Here is a 20,308-nt window from a genome sequence, read left to right as displayed (position 1 = left end):
TCATTTTAAATATTTCTACGTGGTCAGAGGGACAACTTTATTTTTAGTAATTCTGTACTGTTAAAGGTCTTTGGTAGTTTGCAGATATATCCTGTGTTTCTGCAAGTTCATCCTTAGATGCACCAGTTGCCCAAAACACTGATTTCCATGGGGTTTCTTGGGAAGAGAAGCAGTAGAAGGACTCAAATGTAATAAATGTTTTTTTCTGTTTCTTTCTCTTGTGGAAAGAATTTATTGCATTACTTTGCTATTCTCATTGCAAATATACACGTTTGCTGCAGTCTGTTATTAATGACATTGTAGGATGTTATTGTATTGAATGAACAAATGAACTGAACAACTGTGTAAAGGACAAGTATCATTCCTTGATTTAGACAGGTATGGTGGTCAAATTTACTATTAAAAATAGCGTCTTTCATCATCATCTGTACTTGGATTTTTTTATTGTTGTTCGGTTTGAGACCTAATGAGTATTTTTATTGTATGGGAGAATTAATTCATCAAGGGAGGAAACAATATTTCTTACATCTGAACTGGCCATGTGCATTGCAGGTTATTCCAGATATAAAACCTAATTGGTATTTAAATGTTAATAACAAAATCACATTCAGAAGTTTGGTGTGCTTTGTTTTAAGTGTCCAATTTGCTTTAAGATTTGTTATTGAAATGTTTCTTACTTGAAATCTCTGCTTAGCAATGAAAATGCTTACCATGGAGAGATCTCAAAGTGCTTTTCACTAATTTATTCTTTCACCATAAGAAAATAGTACTGGGCCAAGCATTTATTTCAGGTGTTTGCACACAAATTGTAAATGCTGCCACTGCTACATCTTGATGTATAGCTTGCTTATAGAGCAGGGTTTCTGCACATTCAGAGCAGTGTGTAAACACAGTCTGTACACAGTATACACAGAGCACAGTGTATACACATATACAAGTTCAGATGCCAGCATCTGGATTTTATTCTTTGTTACCGAAAAAAAAGCTGACCTATTGGAGATGCAGCACGCACATTTGTATAGCTGTTCATAACTCTATACGTGTTTGGTATGGCTGTGTCATTATGTTCCATTTCAAGTGTTTGAGAAAGGGGAACTCTACATTTCTGCCTGTGGTCAACATTGACCATGGTACCACTGGAAATGTAGTCCTCAGGGAACTGCTCAGTCAAACAGGACATCTTGGTGAACTTGGCATCCTGAATTTTAGGAAGTCCAATGCTTACTGTCCTGGTTTTGGCTGGGATGGAGTTGATTTTCTTCCTGGATTTAGTATGAGAAGAGTGTTTATATTACACTGATGTTTTGGTTGTTGCTAAGCAATGTTTCTACCAAGTCAAGGAATTTTCAGCAAGAAGGCTGCAGGTGCACAAGAAAGTGGGAGGGGACATGGTTGGGACAGCTGACCCCAACTGACCAAAAGGATATTCCGTGCCATATGGTTTCATGCTCAATAAATAGAGCTGGGGGAAGAAGAAGGAAGGGGTGTGATTTTTGGAGTCGCAGCATTTGTCTTCCCAGTAGCCATTACCCATGATGGAGCCCAGCTTTCCTGGAGATGGCTGAACACCTGTCTGCCCATGGGAAACAGTGAATGAATTCCTTGGTACTTAGTTGCCAGCTGGGATTAAACCAAGACACTCACAAAATGTTACTTTCTTCTTGATCTTGTCTGTATTGTGGTCTTCTTATGCTAGTGATGTTACTCCTAGAAGGCTGGTGTGGTGATCATCGGTGTTTTTCAGTCACTGTAGCAGTACTGCCTGGGGGTTTTGAGGTTGGTGGTTGTTTTCCCTCAGCAGTTTGTGTGGTCCCTTCTTTAAGGATGACTCACTTGATCCTTGTAGGCTTTTATCCATACAAGCCACTCCTCCTTACCAACATGCCAACAGATGTCATTACTAAGAAATTCACAGGGACTCTGTATAGATTGTATTGGCTATCTAAACACAGCTTATAACAGCTCTAGATTTTTGATGAGTCAAGTTATTGAATTTGCAAATTACAACATGTATTTTGCCTCCTGTAGCTTTAATTCAGATTACACAGTAATTCAGAATCCTTTTTTTTTTCACCTCTCAGGCTTAAGCTTGCCAAAAACTACACTCCAATCTGCGAACATAGGAAGCAAAATTAACACAGAAGGAATTCTGCCCAAATTTAAATCCTAACAAAAAAACTACTTGGTCCAAAATACTTGCTTTCATTTAGAATATATGTGGGAGATTCATCAGTGGTGCTGGACAGGAGGGAGATTAGCAAACTAAATTCAATGAGAAAGAAAAATGCATGAAAATTAAGTGGGTTGGATTGAGGAGTATTGACATTTTGAGGCCGCTTTGTAGTATGTTGGCCTTCACATCACTATCTTAAATTTGTAATATCTTCCAACTCGGGAGAGTACATGACAAAATGTTTTTCTTCTTATAGCAACTAGATGCTAAATGTGGTGTTGAATTTGGGAAATTTCAGTCTTCAGCTGTCTTTGTTACAGTAGATCCTAGAGCTACCTTTTTAGTCATTTTGGGGTTACCTTCCCAAAATCTAAAGTTTCAGGATAACACAAAAGTGGATAATTTAATATAGGTTGCCTCAAACTCTAATAAGATTTTCTCTCTCTTATCCCTTAAATAAGAGTGGTAGAATAAGTTATGTGTTGACATATTTCATTTGCAATTATAATGCAGTTTTGAAATTCACTGTACATCCACATGAATGGGTTTTCTTACAGGAGTGCTAGTTGATTTCTTCTTGTCTAATGGTCTTAACTTTCTCAATTTGCTGCCCTTTACCAAGTTTTTGTAATTTATTGGTATTGTGATTATTTTCTTATACCCGACTACAGTACAGTAATTTGCTGTTTGTTCTGCAAGCTTAAAAAAATGTTTGTGGGTTTTTGGGTTTTTTTTCTCCCTTAGAAGGTGATATTCCAAAATACGCTTTCTCAGGTAAAGCTAAAATTCTGATGGCAACACAAGTTGTGATATAATTTTAGGGTCTAGTTGTTTTCACTCAGGTGGTTTTCTGTTTATGTTCACTCTTCCAATACAAATTATTAAAACTTTTGAGGTCTTTGGAGGTAGAAAAGTGGAACAGAAAGTTAAATTAGCAAAAAAAAAAAAAAAAAAAAATTAAAGCCATTACCTCAACAGCTTTTTAGTGACAGTTTGCATAGTTTGGGCTGCGAAATTGGTTTATGGGAATGAAAGTTGACATTGTTTAAGAGCCAGACACTGTTACATAAAAATCTGGACAGTTTACAACATTTTTCAACCAGTAAGATGAAAACAGGATCAATCAGGAAAGAAATCAAATGGGATAATTGAGGAACTGAGGGAAAGTGAGCATTACTGAACAATTTAGGACCAAATCCAGGATGAGGACTTTGTGGAAGGTGGAAATCCCAAACAAAGGAGAACAGATGAATTGCAACATGGCTTGGGCTTATTCTGTCTTGCTAAAACTTAGAAATTGTGTCTAAAGCAGTTGTCTTACAATAAGAAACTATCATTTATCTCTTATTAACTCAAAATAATGAGACCTTTCAAATAGTAAGTAGAATTAGGAAAACAGTGGAAGTTCTAGGGGGATATGCTGTGCTCCATGGTAGATGCCACAGGACTAATGAGAGCATTAAAGAAAAGGAGATTTAGGGCAACATGGTAGAGGTGGATTGTTTAACATCAAACTGCTGCTACTGTATGAGAAAATGGGATTAAGATTTCTTCTGTACTTTGCCAGGGTACAGGTTAATTAAGGTCATCTGGGCATACTTGTGCAAAAATAAAGGAAGCCAGGTTATTTGATGTATTTTGGTATTTAATTAAAAAAAAATGGAAATACCATCCCCTGTTGTCACTGATGTAACAGTAGCATTTGATGTCATAGTAAACTCAGAAGGTATGTCTTTTAGCTAAGTCATTTAAACTTCCTCCTTCTCAATTTTTTATTTGATATACCTCTTTAAATGCAGTGTTACAGTAAATCTGGTCCATAAACCACAATGTTGAAAAGTTATTTGATCATCACAGCGTTCTCCAAGAGGTTTCCTTGCAAACAGTGGGACATAATTTTGCAATGTGGCATTTTATTATTGACTTGATCATATTTCCCTGACCACTAATGTACTTCCAAGTTTACCACCTTATAAGCAAATTTATCTTCAGTGATTAAATGCAAAGCATTTTAGAGATTTTTGTAATATTTTTTGCTTAGAGAATTGTACTATTTTAATTTTTATTTAGACTTATTTATAAGTTTAAAATGTCGTTTCTTTTAGCTGGGGTAGAGAGTATGTGCAATTTGAATTCCTATCGTATGTGTTACTAACTTTAGTTAGAATTGCCCTGCAGTCTTTGCCTCTTGTCCTGCAACCGTGCACAGACCTCTGAGAGGATTACAGCTTCCACAGGTGGCTGTCAAAGTAATAGTAGTTCAAGTTTGTGGAAGTCTGTTTCTTATGACAAAAGGTTTATTTGTTATTCCTAATAATTTCTAGAAGGTTTTCTAAAAAAACAGCTGTCCAGGTTTGAACTGATCTGTGCTTTCTGGCTGAACAAATATGATAGTCTTTGTTAATTCTAAAATTTTTGACAGCAGATGTGCATATGTATTTTCTTACATGCAATGTGTTTCCCTCTCTGCAACTGGGGATCTGCTGTACCACAGTTTCTGTGTATCATCTTTCAGACATGTGGATAGACAGCTAAATACCATATAAATATAATAAGATTCTACCAAATTCTAGTCTATAAACAGTTTCTACCATAAAACCATGCATAACTTGTTCTGCCTTCAGTGAGTATTTGCAGGTTTTGTGCAGGCATGTGGAAAGGATTTTTGCACTGTAATTCTTGAACAAGTATCTAAATACTTTGGCTCAGACCAATAGGTACTAAAGGAACAGCAGGCCAAATACGGGATTATTGAGTTTTGGATTTCAAATGTATTGAATACCTGAGCATTTGGATTTTAATATTTATAGATACTGCATTTTGATATTTACAGAGGCTTAATATGAAAATCATTTATATCTAAGAGCAATGCACATAGAAATTATAAATTCACAGGTTTAATAGATGTAAAAAACAGGTTTTGCAAACCTGCTTTGGGATGTTTTTTCAATTATGCGAGTCAAAGTGCTAAATTACCTTTAAATAAAATATAGTTGAATTTAATATTTATTATTGCTTCTTGATTCACAAGAAGGCAAACAAAATTATTGAGTAAGATGAGTAAGAGCATGAGCTTCCCGATGCTGCCTTTGTAGTGTATTTCGGTAGGGTTCTTCAGGAATTCTATTTCATGCTGTATTTAGAAGAAAGCAAACCCTCCTCCCCTTCTCCAGGTTTCTTGCTTGAGATAGGCATCAGAATTTCTTGCAACCAGACTGAAACTGACCACTCCAGGAGTAAGCATGGAAGAATGGTCTACATTCAGCTCCGATCAGGAAACAGTTACCACCAGGAAACAGTTATGACCACATTTTTTCATTATCTACATGCCATCACTGCAGACATCTGAAACAGTGTTTGGGAACTCCCTGTAAGAGCAGATGTAGACATACCTTTAAAATTAGCAGATAAAAAAAGCAGAATTTCCCTTGCTGGCAGTTGAGCGTTCTCAAAATGCCCTAGGAATACGTGATCTGTACAGGTGAGAGCCATTCTATAGCTGGTTTGTCTCATAGCCCATGGTTGCACACAGATACCTCATGTGGAGCTGTGGGCAGTTGTCATTTCTGCTGGGTGGTGCATTGTAGCTGCGTCTTATGGAACAAGGCTGGTTAGATGGAAAACTATGGCTGGAAGGTGTTTAGTAGATTTTTACCTTAGTGTTTAATGAGGAAACAACTCAATACCAACCTATGATATTTAAAACACCACAAAAATACTCTGAAGAGTTTTAGTTCTGGTTTTAAGACGTAAATAGGTACCGTTTGAGCACTGAACTCAAGTCTGCAAATCGCTCATGCAGCCAGTAAATGTGTTGTAATAGCTGATGGTGAAGCAAAGCTTCATGTTCATGTCTATGTTATACACAACCTTGATGTATTTATGTGGTTATTTGTGGAATTCATCTAAGGAGGCATGAGTAGTAAAAGTGCACCTACTGAGGCTTTCCAGAAATAACTAGCTCTGACTGATAACTATATTGTTTAATTTCTGAAGAAATATTTTCTTATGGTTTGTGTTCACAAAGTGCAAGTCATTAATAATTCTAGAATATGTTGTAAAAAATATACCTTCACAGCTGAAATGAGGCTTATATCCTCAAATTGATATATTTGACTTGTGAAGTAATTTAGGGGGTCTGTGCCTTCCCTGTATGTCACTAGTACAATTAAAAATAGCTGTTGCCATGTTGAGTTCATTGTGTTTACAGACTACAGTGTTGTGTGACGATGTTTGCCTCTTGAAATTTCCTAGCTGACTTGCGCCGCTTGGATAACTCTGTATGGTCAGGTTTGTGCAGCTAATTGTCCCAGGAGCTCTGCACTGGGGGGTGGCTACTTCTTGATATAACAGTTCCAGTGGATGATTTGTTGTGTTATTTAACATATCTTGTCAGTATTGACATATGGCCATCCCATATTATAAAGCGTTGGAGAAAAGACAAGAAGGACAACGTACCTTTGGGTAGTTTTCTGTCTTTAAGTGATGCAGTGTTAGGTAATACCACATCCAGGAACAAGTAAAGGGGTTCCGTAACCAGATTAGGCCTAATCTTTGTTTTTAATGTGTTGCTCTTTTACTACATACAGTCTTGCTTTTGCCACTGGGATTTCAGTTGCATTTGTTGTCTCTTCTTTCCACCTGACCTTCATGGCTATGGGAACCTTGTCAAAATGGTATTATTTTTTAATTATTTTTATTTTTAGTCAGAGCATCATTCTTGAACTTAAATGTAACATTTTAGCAAAATATGGAAGTTGCCAAAATACTGAAAAGGTTACATTTAAATTTAGCAGCCTCTGAATAGGCAATAGAGATTAATGGCAGCACGTGCTTATTTATGTGACACTAAAAATAAAGAAGAATGACTTGCTAAGAGAAGTTGCATTATGGGATTAGGGCAAATTTTTTTTGTACTCTGTAACTGTATGTAGGTAGGAAAAAACAAAGGTAACTGAAATGCTGAAGAGCAGGTAAGGTAACTCTCAGTGGAATTTCAGAATGGTGTATTTTTTTCAGTGAATTGCTCTTTTTTTTTTTTTTCAGTGAATCTCACACTCGTATGTAGTATTGTATATGGGTACTATTTTAAAATTGCAATAGAAATATTTTACCACTACACAGTTGAAGTAGTCAAGTTTTGACTCTTAACTTTGCTCTTTAGAATGATTTTGGTCTAGCTGCAGCGCAACCAGGCCAAGAAATAGAAATGGTTATGCCTTAAAGTTCTAGGTTCAGCATCTTACAGAAAAGGATTTGCCAGTCACTTTCATAGAGTGAAAATATAGTTGAGATCAGTATGGGTCTTGGAAGGTCTCTAGTACAACCTTCAGCTCAGAAATGATCAGTACCTAATTAAGAACAGGTTCCTCAGGGTTTTGTCTTAACAGATTTCAAGGATGAAAATTCCACCACCACCTCTATGGGCAACCACTGCTTGATTATAACAGTCAATAGTTGTCTCTCCTGTTTCTTTTTACAATAATGGTTTCCCAGTCTCTCATAGTGGAGGTCAATCGCAGGCTTGGCTCCATCAAATCTACATTCTTCCTACACCAATGAATATAGGTTGGAAGGACACTGGGAGCTCAGCTCATCTGAACTCCTCCTCAGAGCAGGTGCAGACAGCTCCTTAGCTACTTACCCAGTCACGTTTTGGAGATCATACTCCATAGCGGTCTGCCTCCTGCTTACTGCCTCCAGTAACTCTTCCACTTGGCTGCTGCATACGTCAACCAGCGCACATCTTTCACAGGTGAGGCCACTGGTACCAGCATACCAGGGAAGAGGCTCGAGGCATTTCTTGCATGCCCAGAAACCAGGTGGCTGTGTCCTGCCTCTGGAGCTGTGTCTGAGTGGAGGCCTCTCATGTGCTGGGGATTCCTATTTCAGCCAGTGCTGGGGACTGAGCCCTGTGGCACCTCATGACCATTTTTCTTTAGTCCCATGCTGTCTGCAGTACAGGTTCTTGCCCCCTTGTCATGCAAACTGCCCTCTTAACTGCTGAAGTCATTACATAAAATACATAATTCTATACATAGTTTTAACCTTTGCTTTCTGAAAAAAAAACCCACAAACCTATCTCTCAAAATACTGTGGAATTTCATGGGGGGACAAATCTTGTTACGTCTCTAGTGATGTTTGTTACTTCCATTTTACTTGTAGAAGAAATTAAACACTTTGAAATTCAGTTTATTGCTTAAAAAGCATTAAAATTCTTGAATAAGTATAGCTATTAATTCTTCTACTAAACAGAAATCTTTTTGTGCAGTATATGATCATGTCGTTCTGGAGCCTTTCAATTTTGTCAGGTATGTGTATGTGCTGGAAATACTTCAGTAACATCTCTTCCTCACAAAGAATAAGGAGGGTGGGAAAGCCTTACCTCTTAATAATAAACAAAAGTACCACTGAAGCTTTTTGTTAGCCTGGTTGCTATGCATCATGTTGATAATTCCTGTAAGAATTTTGAATCCTTACACTGTTAGCATAGTAAGTAGTTTTCAGATCCCGGCTTTTTTTTTTATAAGTTTATGGTAGACATGAAAAACAAACAACTGCAAGGGGACCTTGTCAGCTTTTAATCAGTAAGGGCTTCAAGGGTGTAGATCTGTCTGACATGGCTTGCAAACAGTTTTGCTAATCCATATAGCTGGAGCATCTGAGAGCCGAGATGATGGCTGAGAGTGAATTTGTAAGGGATGGTCTTTCTTGCAAACAGCACAGTGTAAATAAACAGTACTGGAGTAGGGGAGGAAGGAGTATGACAGCCAATAATGTTAAGGCATGGGAAGTCCAGTCACAACAATTCAAAACTTTCCAAGTAAGTGGAGAGCCCTTGTTTGGCTACAGCATTAGCTGCTCCAACTAGATTGCAGGTTTTTTTCCCCAAAAGCTATGGAGCAGAAAGACTTCAGTATTGAGAAGGTAGACATAACTGGGAAGCATCTTTCAGAGAGGATGCTACCTTGTTAATCCTTGTTTGCTAATCCTCGGCTGCATTAGTGCAGTTGCTTTTAACAGCAGGTGACAGCTGTGAAACTAGGGGTATGGGTTAGCTGTGAGCATAAACTAGGTCAAACATGTTTCTTGGAAAGACAGGCTAAACCTTCTTAGTAAACATCTGATCTTACCTTTAACAACTGATAAAATGTGTCTGTGTGTGTGCACATGCACTCACATGCACACATACATAAATTTCAGTATTGATCTATTTCTTAAACCGCTGAGGACAGGCCAATGGCAATTGTTAAGTTGGGGCATACTGTTTGATTCTGTAAAATATTAATGCACAAGCCACTATGAAGAACCTATAGAACAGGCATGTCATTAAGCTCATATAACTCAATGGTATGCATTTGTTACGAATTTCTGATGCCTAGAAGTTGTATGAAAAATTCTTTATTTGATTTTTCTCTACAGCGTCACATCTCCATTATCAATAAGTTAAAGTAGGTTAAACAAAGTCTTCAGTGCAGTTAAACTTGATCCTTAAACATATATCCAAGTTGTTTAATGGTAAAGATTATCACCAAGAAAAAACAGTGGGACGACATGATGTAAGCTGTTAGGAGTTTTGATTTAATGAGCTATGCTTGGGCAGCTTTGAAAGAGCTTAACTCGTAATAGTTTTTCTCTAAGCTTCTCTATTGCTTTTCTTGAGCTGGCTGAAATAATTCAGAAGTACTGATTTCATACTTGGTTTTTGGTGTTTTTTTGGTGGTGTTGTTTCATTTTTGATAGAGTAGTCTTATAATTCAAACTCTGCACAGATGCAGAGACCCTTCATATTCAGAAAAACTCACATAGTGAGCTTATCTGTTTGTATTGGAAATTGTATCCTGGTCTGCTCAGGGTGATTGGGCATTATGAGGTTGTGTTAAATGTGAAAATAAGTGGCACATACATTTTATTTGATGCAATCCTGTTTTTTGCAAGGAATACTGGAGCAGTTTTCAAAAAACTGCACTGTATCCTGAGCTTGTTAGAAGCACCTGGAAGTCAATTTTATTTTTAAAAATCCAAGTGTGCTTTATGGGTGTCTCTTGGCTTCCTCAATAGGCCATGCCTGCTTCTCCCTTTCACTCCTCCCTCTTTCCTGCAGAAAAATTCTGCAGCAGCAACTATAGTTGGGTGGCCAATCTCCCTGTTTTCAAATCTGAAGTTTCTTGGAAACCTCCCAGCTTTGTATGGTTTTGTTTCTGTTGGTATTCTCATTTGATCCAGTCCCTTGAACTGTGGCATCTTAGTGGCTTTGGCTACCATCAACTTTTTTTTAAGTTAATTGTTTTTTATTTTACCTTGGAAAAGATACTAATGTGCTCATTAGCTATAATCAGATCTCTGGCTTAATGTGCTTGAAACAAGCTATTAAACTGCTTCAGCTTTTTTTTTTTGTTTAGTTGAATTTTAATTTGTACTTGCTTTGGATCCTTTTTTATGAGTTAAGATATTTGTCAGTAAACCAAATAGAAGAGCTAATCTCCAAACACAACCTGAATAGCCAAGTCAGCAGTGCATGAGATTATAAAACATATGTTCTGAGTCTAGCTCTGTTTGACTTGACTAGGTATGTTCTAAAATTTTAATGTAATGAAAAATGAAATTCACAAAAGCTCATTATGAAGACAAGTTTTAGTATTATACCATGAGTCTTACCTCATCTTTGCATTTGAGAGAGTAATCTGTATAAAAGTCTTGTGTGAACGTAGGTCCTAAAGAAAAGACAAGAAAATTTCCAACCTTTTTGGTATATGAACAAAAAAGAAAACTGTTGTGCCAAGACAATTTATGTTAATAAAGCCATAATTAATTTTAAAATTAATGTGTCTTATGCAATAATTAAAATATTTTGTTTTATCTAAGCACAGAGGAAGTACAGAAAAGTATGGACAAAAATCTACTACAAACTCAATGTGTGTTTAACAATTGCATCTTCAAATGAGACTGTCATGCTTGGAACTCTCAGTGTTTGCTTCCTGTGAAAAGGTTGTGGGAAGAAAGTAAATTCAATTATTGTAATATCAGTCTATTTTTGTTCTTTTATTTTCAGTACTAACAGTAGCTATCAGTTTATGTATACTTCCAATAAGTTTAAAACTGTCCAACATTTATGACTTCTTGACATTCTAGGTTTGTTGCACTGACCCCTTGGAGAGTGTATCATCTGACTTCTCTCATAATACTTGGAATACTCATCCTTCAGATAATAAAGGATTTGGTATTCTCGAGGATAAAAGGTAAGGCAGTATACTGATAGAGTTCCTCGCTGAAACACCTGCAATTCAGAGCATGTTGTTACTAAATCCACTTTGACATTATGGTTATTGTAAAAGTATTGGCTAATTTCAGAGAGAAATATTATGTCTATGATGATCTATTACTATTTTCAGTGAAGTTTTGCTGTATTTTGTAGAAAAGCTATTAGGAGATTTATTTTAACATGAGTATAACTGGTGTCAGTAAACAGTCATTCTTGTTCCTTAACTGCTAGGTCTAGAAATACATTATTTCTAAATACAGAGTTTTCATAAACATTCCTACTTCTGATATTAATCACATAATTGTTGGAAAGTTTGGGTGACCCAATATAAATTGATCAACTTTGTAAGCAGACTGAGAAAGCACCTATCTTAGCACAACTGAAATAAGAAGTGAGCAGTATTTTTTTTCTACTTTATGTAATAGTGTTTAGTTTCCAGTGTCTATAAAGTCTTATGTGAATACAACTAAGTTTGAAAAGGATTTTGAGTTTATTGGCTGGGCTGTTTGTGTGTTTTGTTTTCCTTTTTATGGTTTATTTGGTTGGTTTTGGTTGTGTGGTGGGTTTTGTTTGTTTTAATTGCTTCTTTACCATCTTGAAAATTCTTTGGAAAAATGCTCATCATCAGTCAAAGATTTTTTTTTTTTTTAAGTGTCTTTATTTTGCCATTTGTTTGCTGAATCTCCATGCAAAGTGTTTGAAAAATCACCTGTGCATAGTGCAAAAGCAGGAAATAAGTGTTGGAAAAGCATAATATTCTTCTCTGATGATCAGTTCTGACTGCCACAGCCTTTTGTTCCCTACTAAGTTAGGGCAGTTATCTGCAACCTTTTTTGAAGGATGATTTATTGTCATTGCCTTCTCCAGAGTTTTTGTTACCGTTCTTTTTCCTGCTTGAGCGTTGCAAGCTCAAAAACCAACCTGAAAAGCTTAATGGAATTTGGGGTTTAGGCTCTTTGCTGTATAAATAACCACTAATGTTTATACCTCACTAGTTGGAAGGTAGTGTTTTACCTAAGTTTTCTCTTAGCTGTAATTACTACTATCTTTGTATCGACCAAATCCAAGAGTACAGATATTGACCAAGCTAAGAGAGTAGCAAACCATCCCTTTTTCGTTTGTTTCACTCCTGTTTCACCATAGAGAGAAGGCTAGGAAGACCTGTGCTTTCCAGCTTACAGGATGATTATTTTAGTATAGTTAACTTTTTAAAAAAAGTTACTGTTGCATTTGATGGCATTGTACACAGAGTTCAAGAACAATCAGGTTCTTGAAGTAATACTGTAGAAACCTGGTAGTAGTGACTTGAAATCAATTAAGTGCCACTCTGAAAAGCAGAAAGAATTCTTTCCAGTGTAGCACTTCAGTGTCACCACTTCGCACTTCCAGCCAGCCACTAGATGGCAAGACTATTACGGATTCATAAGGAATATAGAAAGGGGTTGTCAGTTTGGGCATGTAAAACAGAAGTTCTGTTGGTCATCTTCTCCTTACATGTGAAAATGTAGCAATATTTAATACTGATTTTTTTGCATTTATATTTTTAACTGGTGTGTTACGTTTACAGAAAACAATTAAAGAACTGTTATTCTAAGTTAATATACCCTTCCTGTTTTAACCCTTACAGAGACTTTCTAATTCTTTTTGTCCCTAATTTGAACACTCCTTATGAATAAAGAAGAAAATAATATTGGTTTTGTTTTAGTGTATTGTTTTTCATCTTACATTCCCACAATTTCAGGTGCACAGCTTTGGAGGAGCATCACTGGAAAGTAAGTACATTATTTTTAATATATTGGTTATTTTATATCATATTTTTTATAGTTGCTCTGGAACTTAAATTGTCTCTTTTCCTTCTTATTAACATAGACCTGAATTATTTTTATCTTAGCGTATTTTCTATGTGTATTACTACTTGTTCATCTGCTTTAATTTTTAATAACTTTGTAGAAAGTGTATTTTTTCTGATTTGAGTTATATTCCAATATACAGTAACATATCAAAATAATACTTTTAGAAATGCTGTTTCTTACAGTGGGATTATCACGTTTTATGTTTTTGGGGAATCGTTGTTTTCTTTGAAGTTGGTTATTAGGCAAAAACACTGTGTTGGTTAAGAAGGTAGCTTACTTCCAGAACATTATTATGCCAGTGCTGTCTAGAAGTAGGTAAGCTTGCTGAGGTTTCCCTTTATCTCTGTAGTAGCCAACACAGGTAGGTGATCATTGTAATTTCAAATAAATATTAGTTGAGATACATAGGAATATAAATTAATAATTGTGAAGTCTGATGACTTGCCGTTGAGCTGTCTCAGTTCACAGGCAAATGTTTACATAATGTTGTTAGTGTAGAGTATATAATTGACTTAATTTGTTTGCAGTATAAACGATGTCTCTAAATGGTTTACAGACAACCCATTTTCAGAATAAAGGTTTGTATAACTTAAAGCGTTACTCTTTTAAACAGACCACTGGGAATTATTGTACTGGACCTGATGTAATTTGAAACAAACTGTTGCGTTAGAAATATCCATTAGTACCACTGTTGCGTTATAACCTAACACTGAAGAAACTGTAACACAAAGTTGCCAAGGGTGAAAAGGGAAGATGCAGATTTGTGGTTTCTACATAGCATAGATACTGATATAATGGCAGTTACAGAAAGCACTTCAGATGTGTAGTCATTCCTAAACTTCTAGAGGTATGAACTATCTTCAGGCTTTTCACCTGAAGTGGAACCATATGGAACTGGTAACAGGTTAGTTCCTGAACTGAGCAGTGGGTTTTTATGTGTTTTGTTTGTTTGTTTTAGGTGGTGTTGGATAGGGTTTTGTTGTTTGTTTGTTTGTTTTTTACCATAGCTAGTGCTACTTAGTGTCTCTCTGTAGACCGGCGGTGCTTTGAAGATTTTAGCATGACTTGTGTTTCATTCTGTTGTTTGTAAGAGAAATTTACATAAAGCTTACTATATTTTTGGTTTTTAGCATCTGAATTTATCTGTCTGTTTACATTAAAGAGGAGGAGAGCAAAGAAAAACAGATTGCTCCTGGAATGGAAGGAAAAGTAGATTTTTAACTGCACTTTGTTTCCATAAAAAAATAATTCTGCAGCCCAAGACAAATTTTTAATCTCACTCTCTAGTTCATCATATCCCAAAGTCAGAAGAGTTGATCTTCATTAAAAGACTATAAATAGTACAAATATCTTGGGTTTATGTTTTCAGGTGTTGTTCTTGTATTTGACTCGCTGTTCTGTGGGAAGCCCTATAGGGAGAGCAGAAAAGAGAATTTGATGAGCTCACTGTAGCCTGTGCTGCTGGGTAATATAAGTGTTGTATGTCTCTCTGTAAAATCATTTGCAATGGTAAGAACACAAGGTCACTCCATAAGTCTGTCTAGCTCAGTACCTGCTCTCTGAAGGTGGCCAGCCAGGACAAACATGGCTGCAGGTACTGGATAAAAGCAGGACAAGTTTGCCAGGTACTTCTCTTCCTGTGCTTTCCCAACCTCCAGCAGCTTCCAGTTGAAGGACTTCTACATACCAGAAGTGGTCTTTTTTTTTTTTTTTTTTTTTTTTTCCCCCTCCCCCCAGCTGTTTTAGGTGCCATGAATTTGTCTCATTGTAGATACCCACAGCTAAACTGTGTGTTTTGTAAACACAGCCTTGCATTTGTTTACTGCTATATAATAGTTTCTTAATCCCTTTCTACTTTGTGTGTGTGTGTGTGCATGTTTTGGAAGTGATACTGACCAATCACTCTCTATTAATATTCTCCAGCAAGCTGTGACTTGATAAACCTCTATCATGTCCTGTTCAGTCCATGACTACTTAATTGTTCCCTAAAATAAAACTTTTCTGTAGCTTTGATATCTTCATTGTCCTTTTCTGCACTTTTCTTCCATTTCTGTTATCCCTTTTGTCAGGAGGACAGAATTGGAAACAGTGCTCGGCATTCAGGGGGACCTTGGACTACACATTGGCATAGGACTATGCATTATTGTAAGAATGCCCTCTCTTCTTTTGAAGATAAATACCAGTTCTTGATTGGCTTTTTTAACCTCTACTGAGCTCTGAATTCATGTTTTCATGGATAGAAAATCCTCTCCAGGTTGTGTTCTTGAGTAGTGAATGTCAACTTGAAGCCCATGTGACTTTAAGATTATTTTCTACATTAATCTGTTCACATTTCATCTGCTTTTTTGCAAACAAATCCCTTGATACTTGATTAAAATTCTACAATTCTTTCTAGCTGGTCTTCATCTTTACCAGAACAATTCCTCTCATATCCCATAACTTCTTAGTCTCCATAAGAGCATTTGGTGAGAGACCTTGTTGAAACTTTTCTCAGAAATCCAGATGAACTTTTATGGCTATAAGTGTTCATGTACAAGCTGATTGACTCTTTGAATCACAGAATGTCCTGAATTGGAAGGGACCCACAAGAATCTTTGAGTCCAGCTCCTGTCCCTGCATATGACAGCCCCACAATTCACACCGTGTGTCTGAGGGTGTTGACCAGTCTCTTCTTGAAAGCACAGAAGGTTTGATGTGATGTCCTTTACAGCTGTGGATCAGGCATGTGTGTCCTTTGTTAATTACCTGACAGTTTGCACAGAACAGAGTCTTTACCGGTTTGCAGTTCTCTGGTGTTTGCATACCTTCTCTAAAAATAGCTGTTGCTTTAGACACTTCACAGTCCTCTGGTGTTAAGGCGGCTTTAAGAGAGGTTATTTAGCATAAATGGCATTTCAATTGTTGTACCCTAGCTTTCCTTTTGAACTTCTGTAAGTTCACATAGAGACTTGACTTTACGATAGCACTGTGGTGGATATTTGTGGGTTTTGGTGGTTGTTTTCTGTTTTTGTTGTTTTTCGTTTTGGTGTGTCTGTGTGCTTGCATTTGTGTTTTTGGTTTTTGTTTGGTTTTTGTTTGGTCATTTTGTTTTTTTTCTGAATGTTAACATATAAATGTGCCTGTTAATTGGGTTGAAATTAGAAGAACTGCTATAAGACATTGAATCTGTGTGCATGGTTGCTTTTCATTTTACTCAAGATTTGATATGAAAAACTGTTTTCATGTTATCTTATATAATCAAGCTGTATCAAGTGTATCCCCATACTCTCTGTTCACAAAACACACTACTCAGGAGAGAATCTCATGCTCTTAAATAACAAACAGAGAGGGAAAAAAAAGATAGATTGTGGTACTCTGAATGAGAGGCACTGCATATTCTAATAAATTAAATGTGTTCATGACCATTCTCTGGCATTGAGGCCCAAAACAAGTGTGTCTGTAGCATTTATGTGCCTTATGGTCCATGTGGAATGGCCGTATGCAGGCTGGAAGGGATTCCTGGTCTGCACCAACTTGGAAACTACCTTGGGTTCTTTGGGAAGGTGCTAGTTGGCATGTACCAAAACTGTGCCAAGACCTGTTTTAATGGTTTAACTGCGTAAGTGACCAATTCTAGTGCTCAACAACATTGCCACACACTGTTTAGTTTATTTAAAAAAAAATATAGTCAGAAAGTAACAAATTATCTGAACAGACTTGTTTCCTGCCTTAACTTTGTGTTCTGTAATTCTGCTTTTGAAAATTAATATCAGTCACTTGCTATCACATGATGATTTTAGCAGTGAGATGGTATGCTTTCTACTATTATTGTGCAGTTAAAGCTTGTGGTAGTTGGAGGATGAATGACTGTTTATTACTCTTTTAAAAATTAATTTTTTCAACATTCATGTGCATTGTGCAGCACATACATTCAAAGCATCAGAGACAGAGTCCTTCAGTAAAGATACTGTTAATTTGTTGCCCTTCCTTTTTTGTCTTCCTTGATCTTTGTTGAGCACCACTGACTAGTTCAAGCAAGAGTAGCCTGTCTTCTTTTTCATTGACATAACTCTAGAAGGGGGGTGGTTAGTAGGTCAAGAGAGGTTCTCCTCTCCCTCTACTCTGCCCTGCTTTGACCACATCTGGCATATTGTGTCCGGTTCTGGACTCCTCAGTTCCAGAAGGACAGGGAACTGCTGGAGAGAGTCCAGCGCAGGGCAACAAAGGGAGTGAAGCATCTCCCTTATGAGGAAAGGCTGAGGGAGCTGGGGCTCTTTACCTTGGAGAAGAGGAGACTGAGGGGTGACCTAATTAATGTTTATACTTATGTAAAGGGTGAGTGTCATGAGGATGGAGCCAGGCTCTTCTTGGTGACAACCAATGGTAAGATAAGGGACAATGGGTGCAAACTGGAACATAGGAAGTTCCACTTAAATATGAGAAGAAACTTCTTCTCAGTGATGGTGACAGATCACTGGAACAGGCTGCCCAGAGAGCTTGTGGAGTCTCCTCTGGAGACATTCAAAGTCCCCCTGGACACCTTCATGTGTAACCTCATCTAGGTGTTCCTGCTTTGGCAGGGGGATTGGACCAGATGATCTTTGGAAGTCCCTTCCAATCCCTAACATTCTGTGATTCTGTGATAACTCAAGCGGTGAAAACTGGCTGTCTCCCATATAAAATATGTCTATGTGAGAAGACCTGTGCTTTTATTTAAGAGTCACAGAATAATTTCAGTTGGAAGAGACCCTCAGGATCATCGAGTCCAACCATAACCTAACTCTAGCACTAAACCCTAAGAACCTCGTCTAAACACCTCCAGGGATGGGGAGTCCACCACTTCCCTGGCCAGCCTGTTCCAGTGCCTGACAATCCTTTCCGTGAGCAATTTTTTCCTAATATTCAATCTAAACCTCCCCTGGCACAACTTGAGGTCATTTCCTCTTGTCTTGTCACTTGCTACTTGGGAGACCAACACCCTCCATGCTACAGCCTCCTTTCAGATGGTTGCAGACAGTGATAAGGTCTCCCCTCAGCCTCCTTTTCTCCATGCTAAACAGCCCCAGTTCTCTCAGCTGCTCCTCATGAGACTTGTGTTCCAGGCCCCTCACCAGCTTGATCGCTTCCTCTGCACTCTCTCTAGTACCTCAATGTCCTTCTTATGATGAGGGGCCCAAAACTGAAGACAGTATTCAAGGTGGGGCCTCACCAGTGCTGAGTACAGTGGCACAATCACTTCTCTAGTCCTGCTGGCCACACTATTCCTGATGCAAGCCAGGATGCTGTTGGCCTTTTTGGCCACCTGAGCACACTGCTGGCTCATATTCAGCCAGCTGTCAATCAACACTCCAGATCCCTTTCTGCCAGGCAGATTTCCAGCCACTCTTACCGGAGCCTGTAGCGCTGCCTGGGGTTGTTATGACCCAAGTGCAGGACCCAGCACTTGGCCTTGTTGAACCTCATACAACTGGTCTCAACCCGACAATCCAGCCAGTCCAGATCCCTTTGTATGGCCTTCCTACCCTCCAGCAGATCAACACTCCCACCCAATTTGGTGTCATCTGCAAACTTACTAAGGGTGCACTCAACCCCCTCATCCAGAACATTGATAAAGAGATTAAACAGAACTGGCCCCAATACTGAGCCCTGGGGAACACCACTCGTAACCAGCCTCCAACCTGATTTGGCTCTGTTCACCACAACTCTTTGGGCCCAGCCACCCAGCCAGTTCTTTATCCATCGCAGAGTACACCCATCCAGGCCATGAGCTGCCAGCTTCTCCTGCAGAATGCTGTGGGATATGCTGTCAAAGCCTTTACTGAAGTCTAAGTACATAACATCCACTGCCTTTCCCTCATCTACTAGGTGGGTCACCTTGTCGTAGGAGGAGATCAGGTTGGTCAAACAGGACCTGCCTTTCATAAACACATGTTGACCCATTTCTAATGGAGTCATTTAGTGCTATTTTAAGTTAAAAATTTTTCAACCTGAAGCAACATGAGAACTCATCCTGAACCTTTCTCAGAGAAGCAGGTTCTTGCACCACATTCTGTTTCTGAATCTGCTTCTGTTTCTGAGGAACTTTTCTACTGAAACCTTGCCTTTTAAAAAATGGGTAACAACTATTAAAAGAGCACTGGAAAAGGTCACTTGTTAAATTACTTTCTTATACCTTATAGAGCTGCTTTATTTCTTCCTATCCTGGTGAGGTTTCTTTGAAACCTGATGCTTCTCTAGTCAGTGCTAGTAGATGTATTAGAATATGCACAGAAATTGTGCCACACCCTCATTGCTTGAGTGGTCAAGCTTAAGGAGTTCAAATTAATATGGATTCAAAATCATCCTTTTGCAGCAAGCCTAAAAAAACCAGTTGCAGCCTGAGAAGAGACTAAGCAACAGTCCTTTAAAATGGCTATCAGAGAGTGACTGAAGAGAAAAAGCCAAAGAGTGAAGAGTTAATGTTACAAAACCTGGCAGCTCTGCATAGCTAGTTTTCAGGCTCCCCTATGCTTGATCATGTTCTTAAACAAGTTAAAGCTACTGACTTCTAGGAAGAGACTTGCCTGACCAAAGATGGTGTCAAGCTCACTATTGCACTGATAGCTGCACAGACTGCAGTATGTATGTAGTACTTACTACATTATTATACATCGAATGCCTTGGTTATAATTCTTTAGGCCATGAAAAAAAGGCTTAAAAGTGTTCTCCTGGCCCTGTAGTTTGAAAGGAAGACTTTCTTCCCAGAGGGGGGCTTTCTTCCCAGGTAGACTTGCATGTTCTCTTCTGGTCCCAAGAGGTGGAAACAATAAGAAAGCGTATCACCCTGACTAGAATGTCTTACCCACTGCTGCCCACATGATCAGACCAATCAAGGCAGCTTTAACTGTCAACTATCTTTGCTGGAGCAGTTTAGGACTTGATGCTGGAAACCATGAGTTAATATTCACAGTATTGAAGCTGTCTTGAAGCTCAGTAGTTAGCCAGCTGAGATACTTCTAAGATAATAGCCTTCACTGACAGGAGGTTGAAAGCGTGACACAT

At 37.9% G+C, this 20,308-nt stretch overlaps 1 protein-coding gene across 1 annotated transcript in view; it reads left to right on the top strand.

Annotated features, from left to right (window-relative positions):
* The window catches only part of LOC309435830 (reticulophagy regulator 1-like), a gene marked incomplete at its 3' end in the record, with an annotated part of 38,663 nt that overhangs the window by 3,675 nt on the left and 14,680 nt on the right, over positions 1-20,308 (top strand). Inside the window, exons 2-3 of the mRNA XM_082044573.1 lie at positions 11,306-11,412; positions 13,177-13,207. Of these exons, the coding sequence (XP_081900699.1) occupies positions 11,306-11,412; positions 13,177-13,207 (138 nt within the window). The remainder of the gene's footprint in view (positions 1-11,305; positions 11,413-13,176; positions 13,208-20,308) is intronic.

The sequence above is a fragment of the Streptopelia decaocto genome, assembly GCF_964273445.1.
Source record: "Streptopelia decaocto genome assembly, chromosome: 2".
Lineage (NCBI taxonomy): Eukaryota > Metazoa > Chordata > Aves > Columbiformes > Columbidae > Streptopelia > Streptopelia decaocto.
This window is presented reverse-complemented; position numbering and strand designations above follow the sequence as displayed.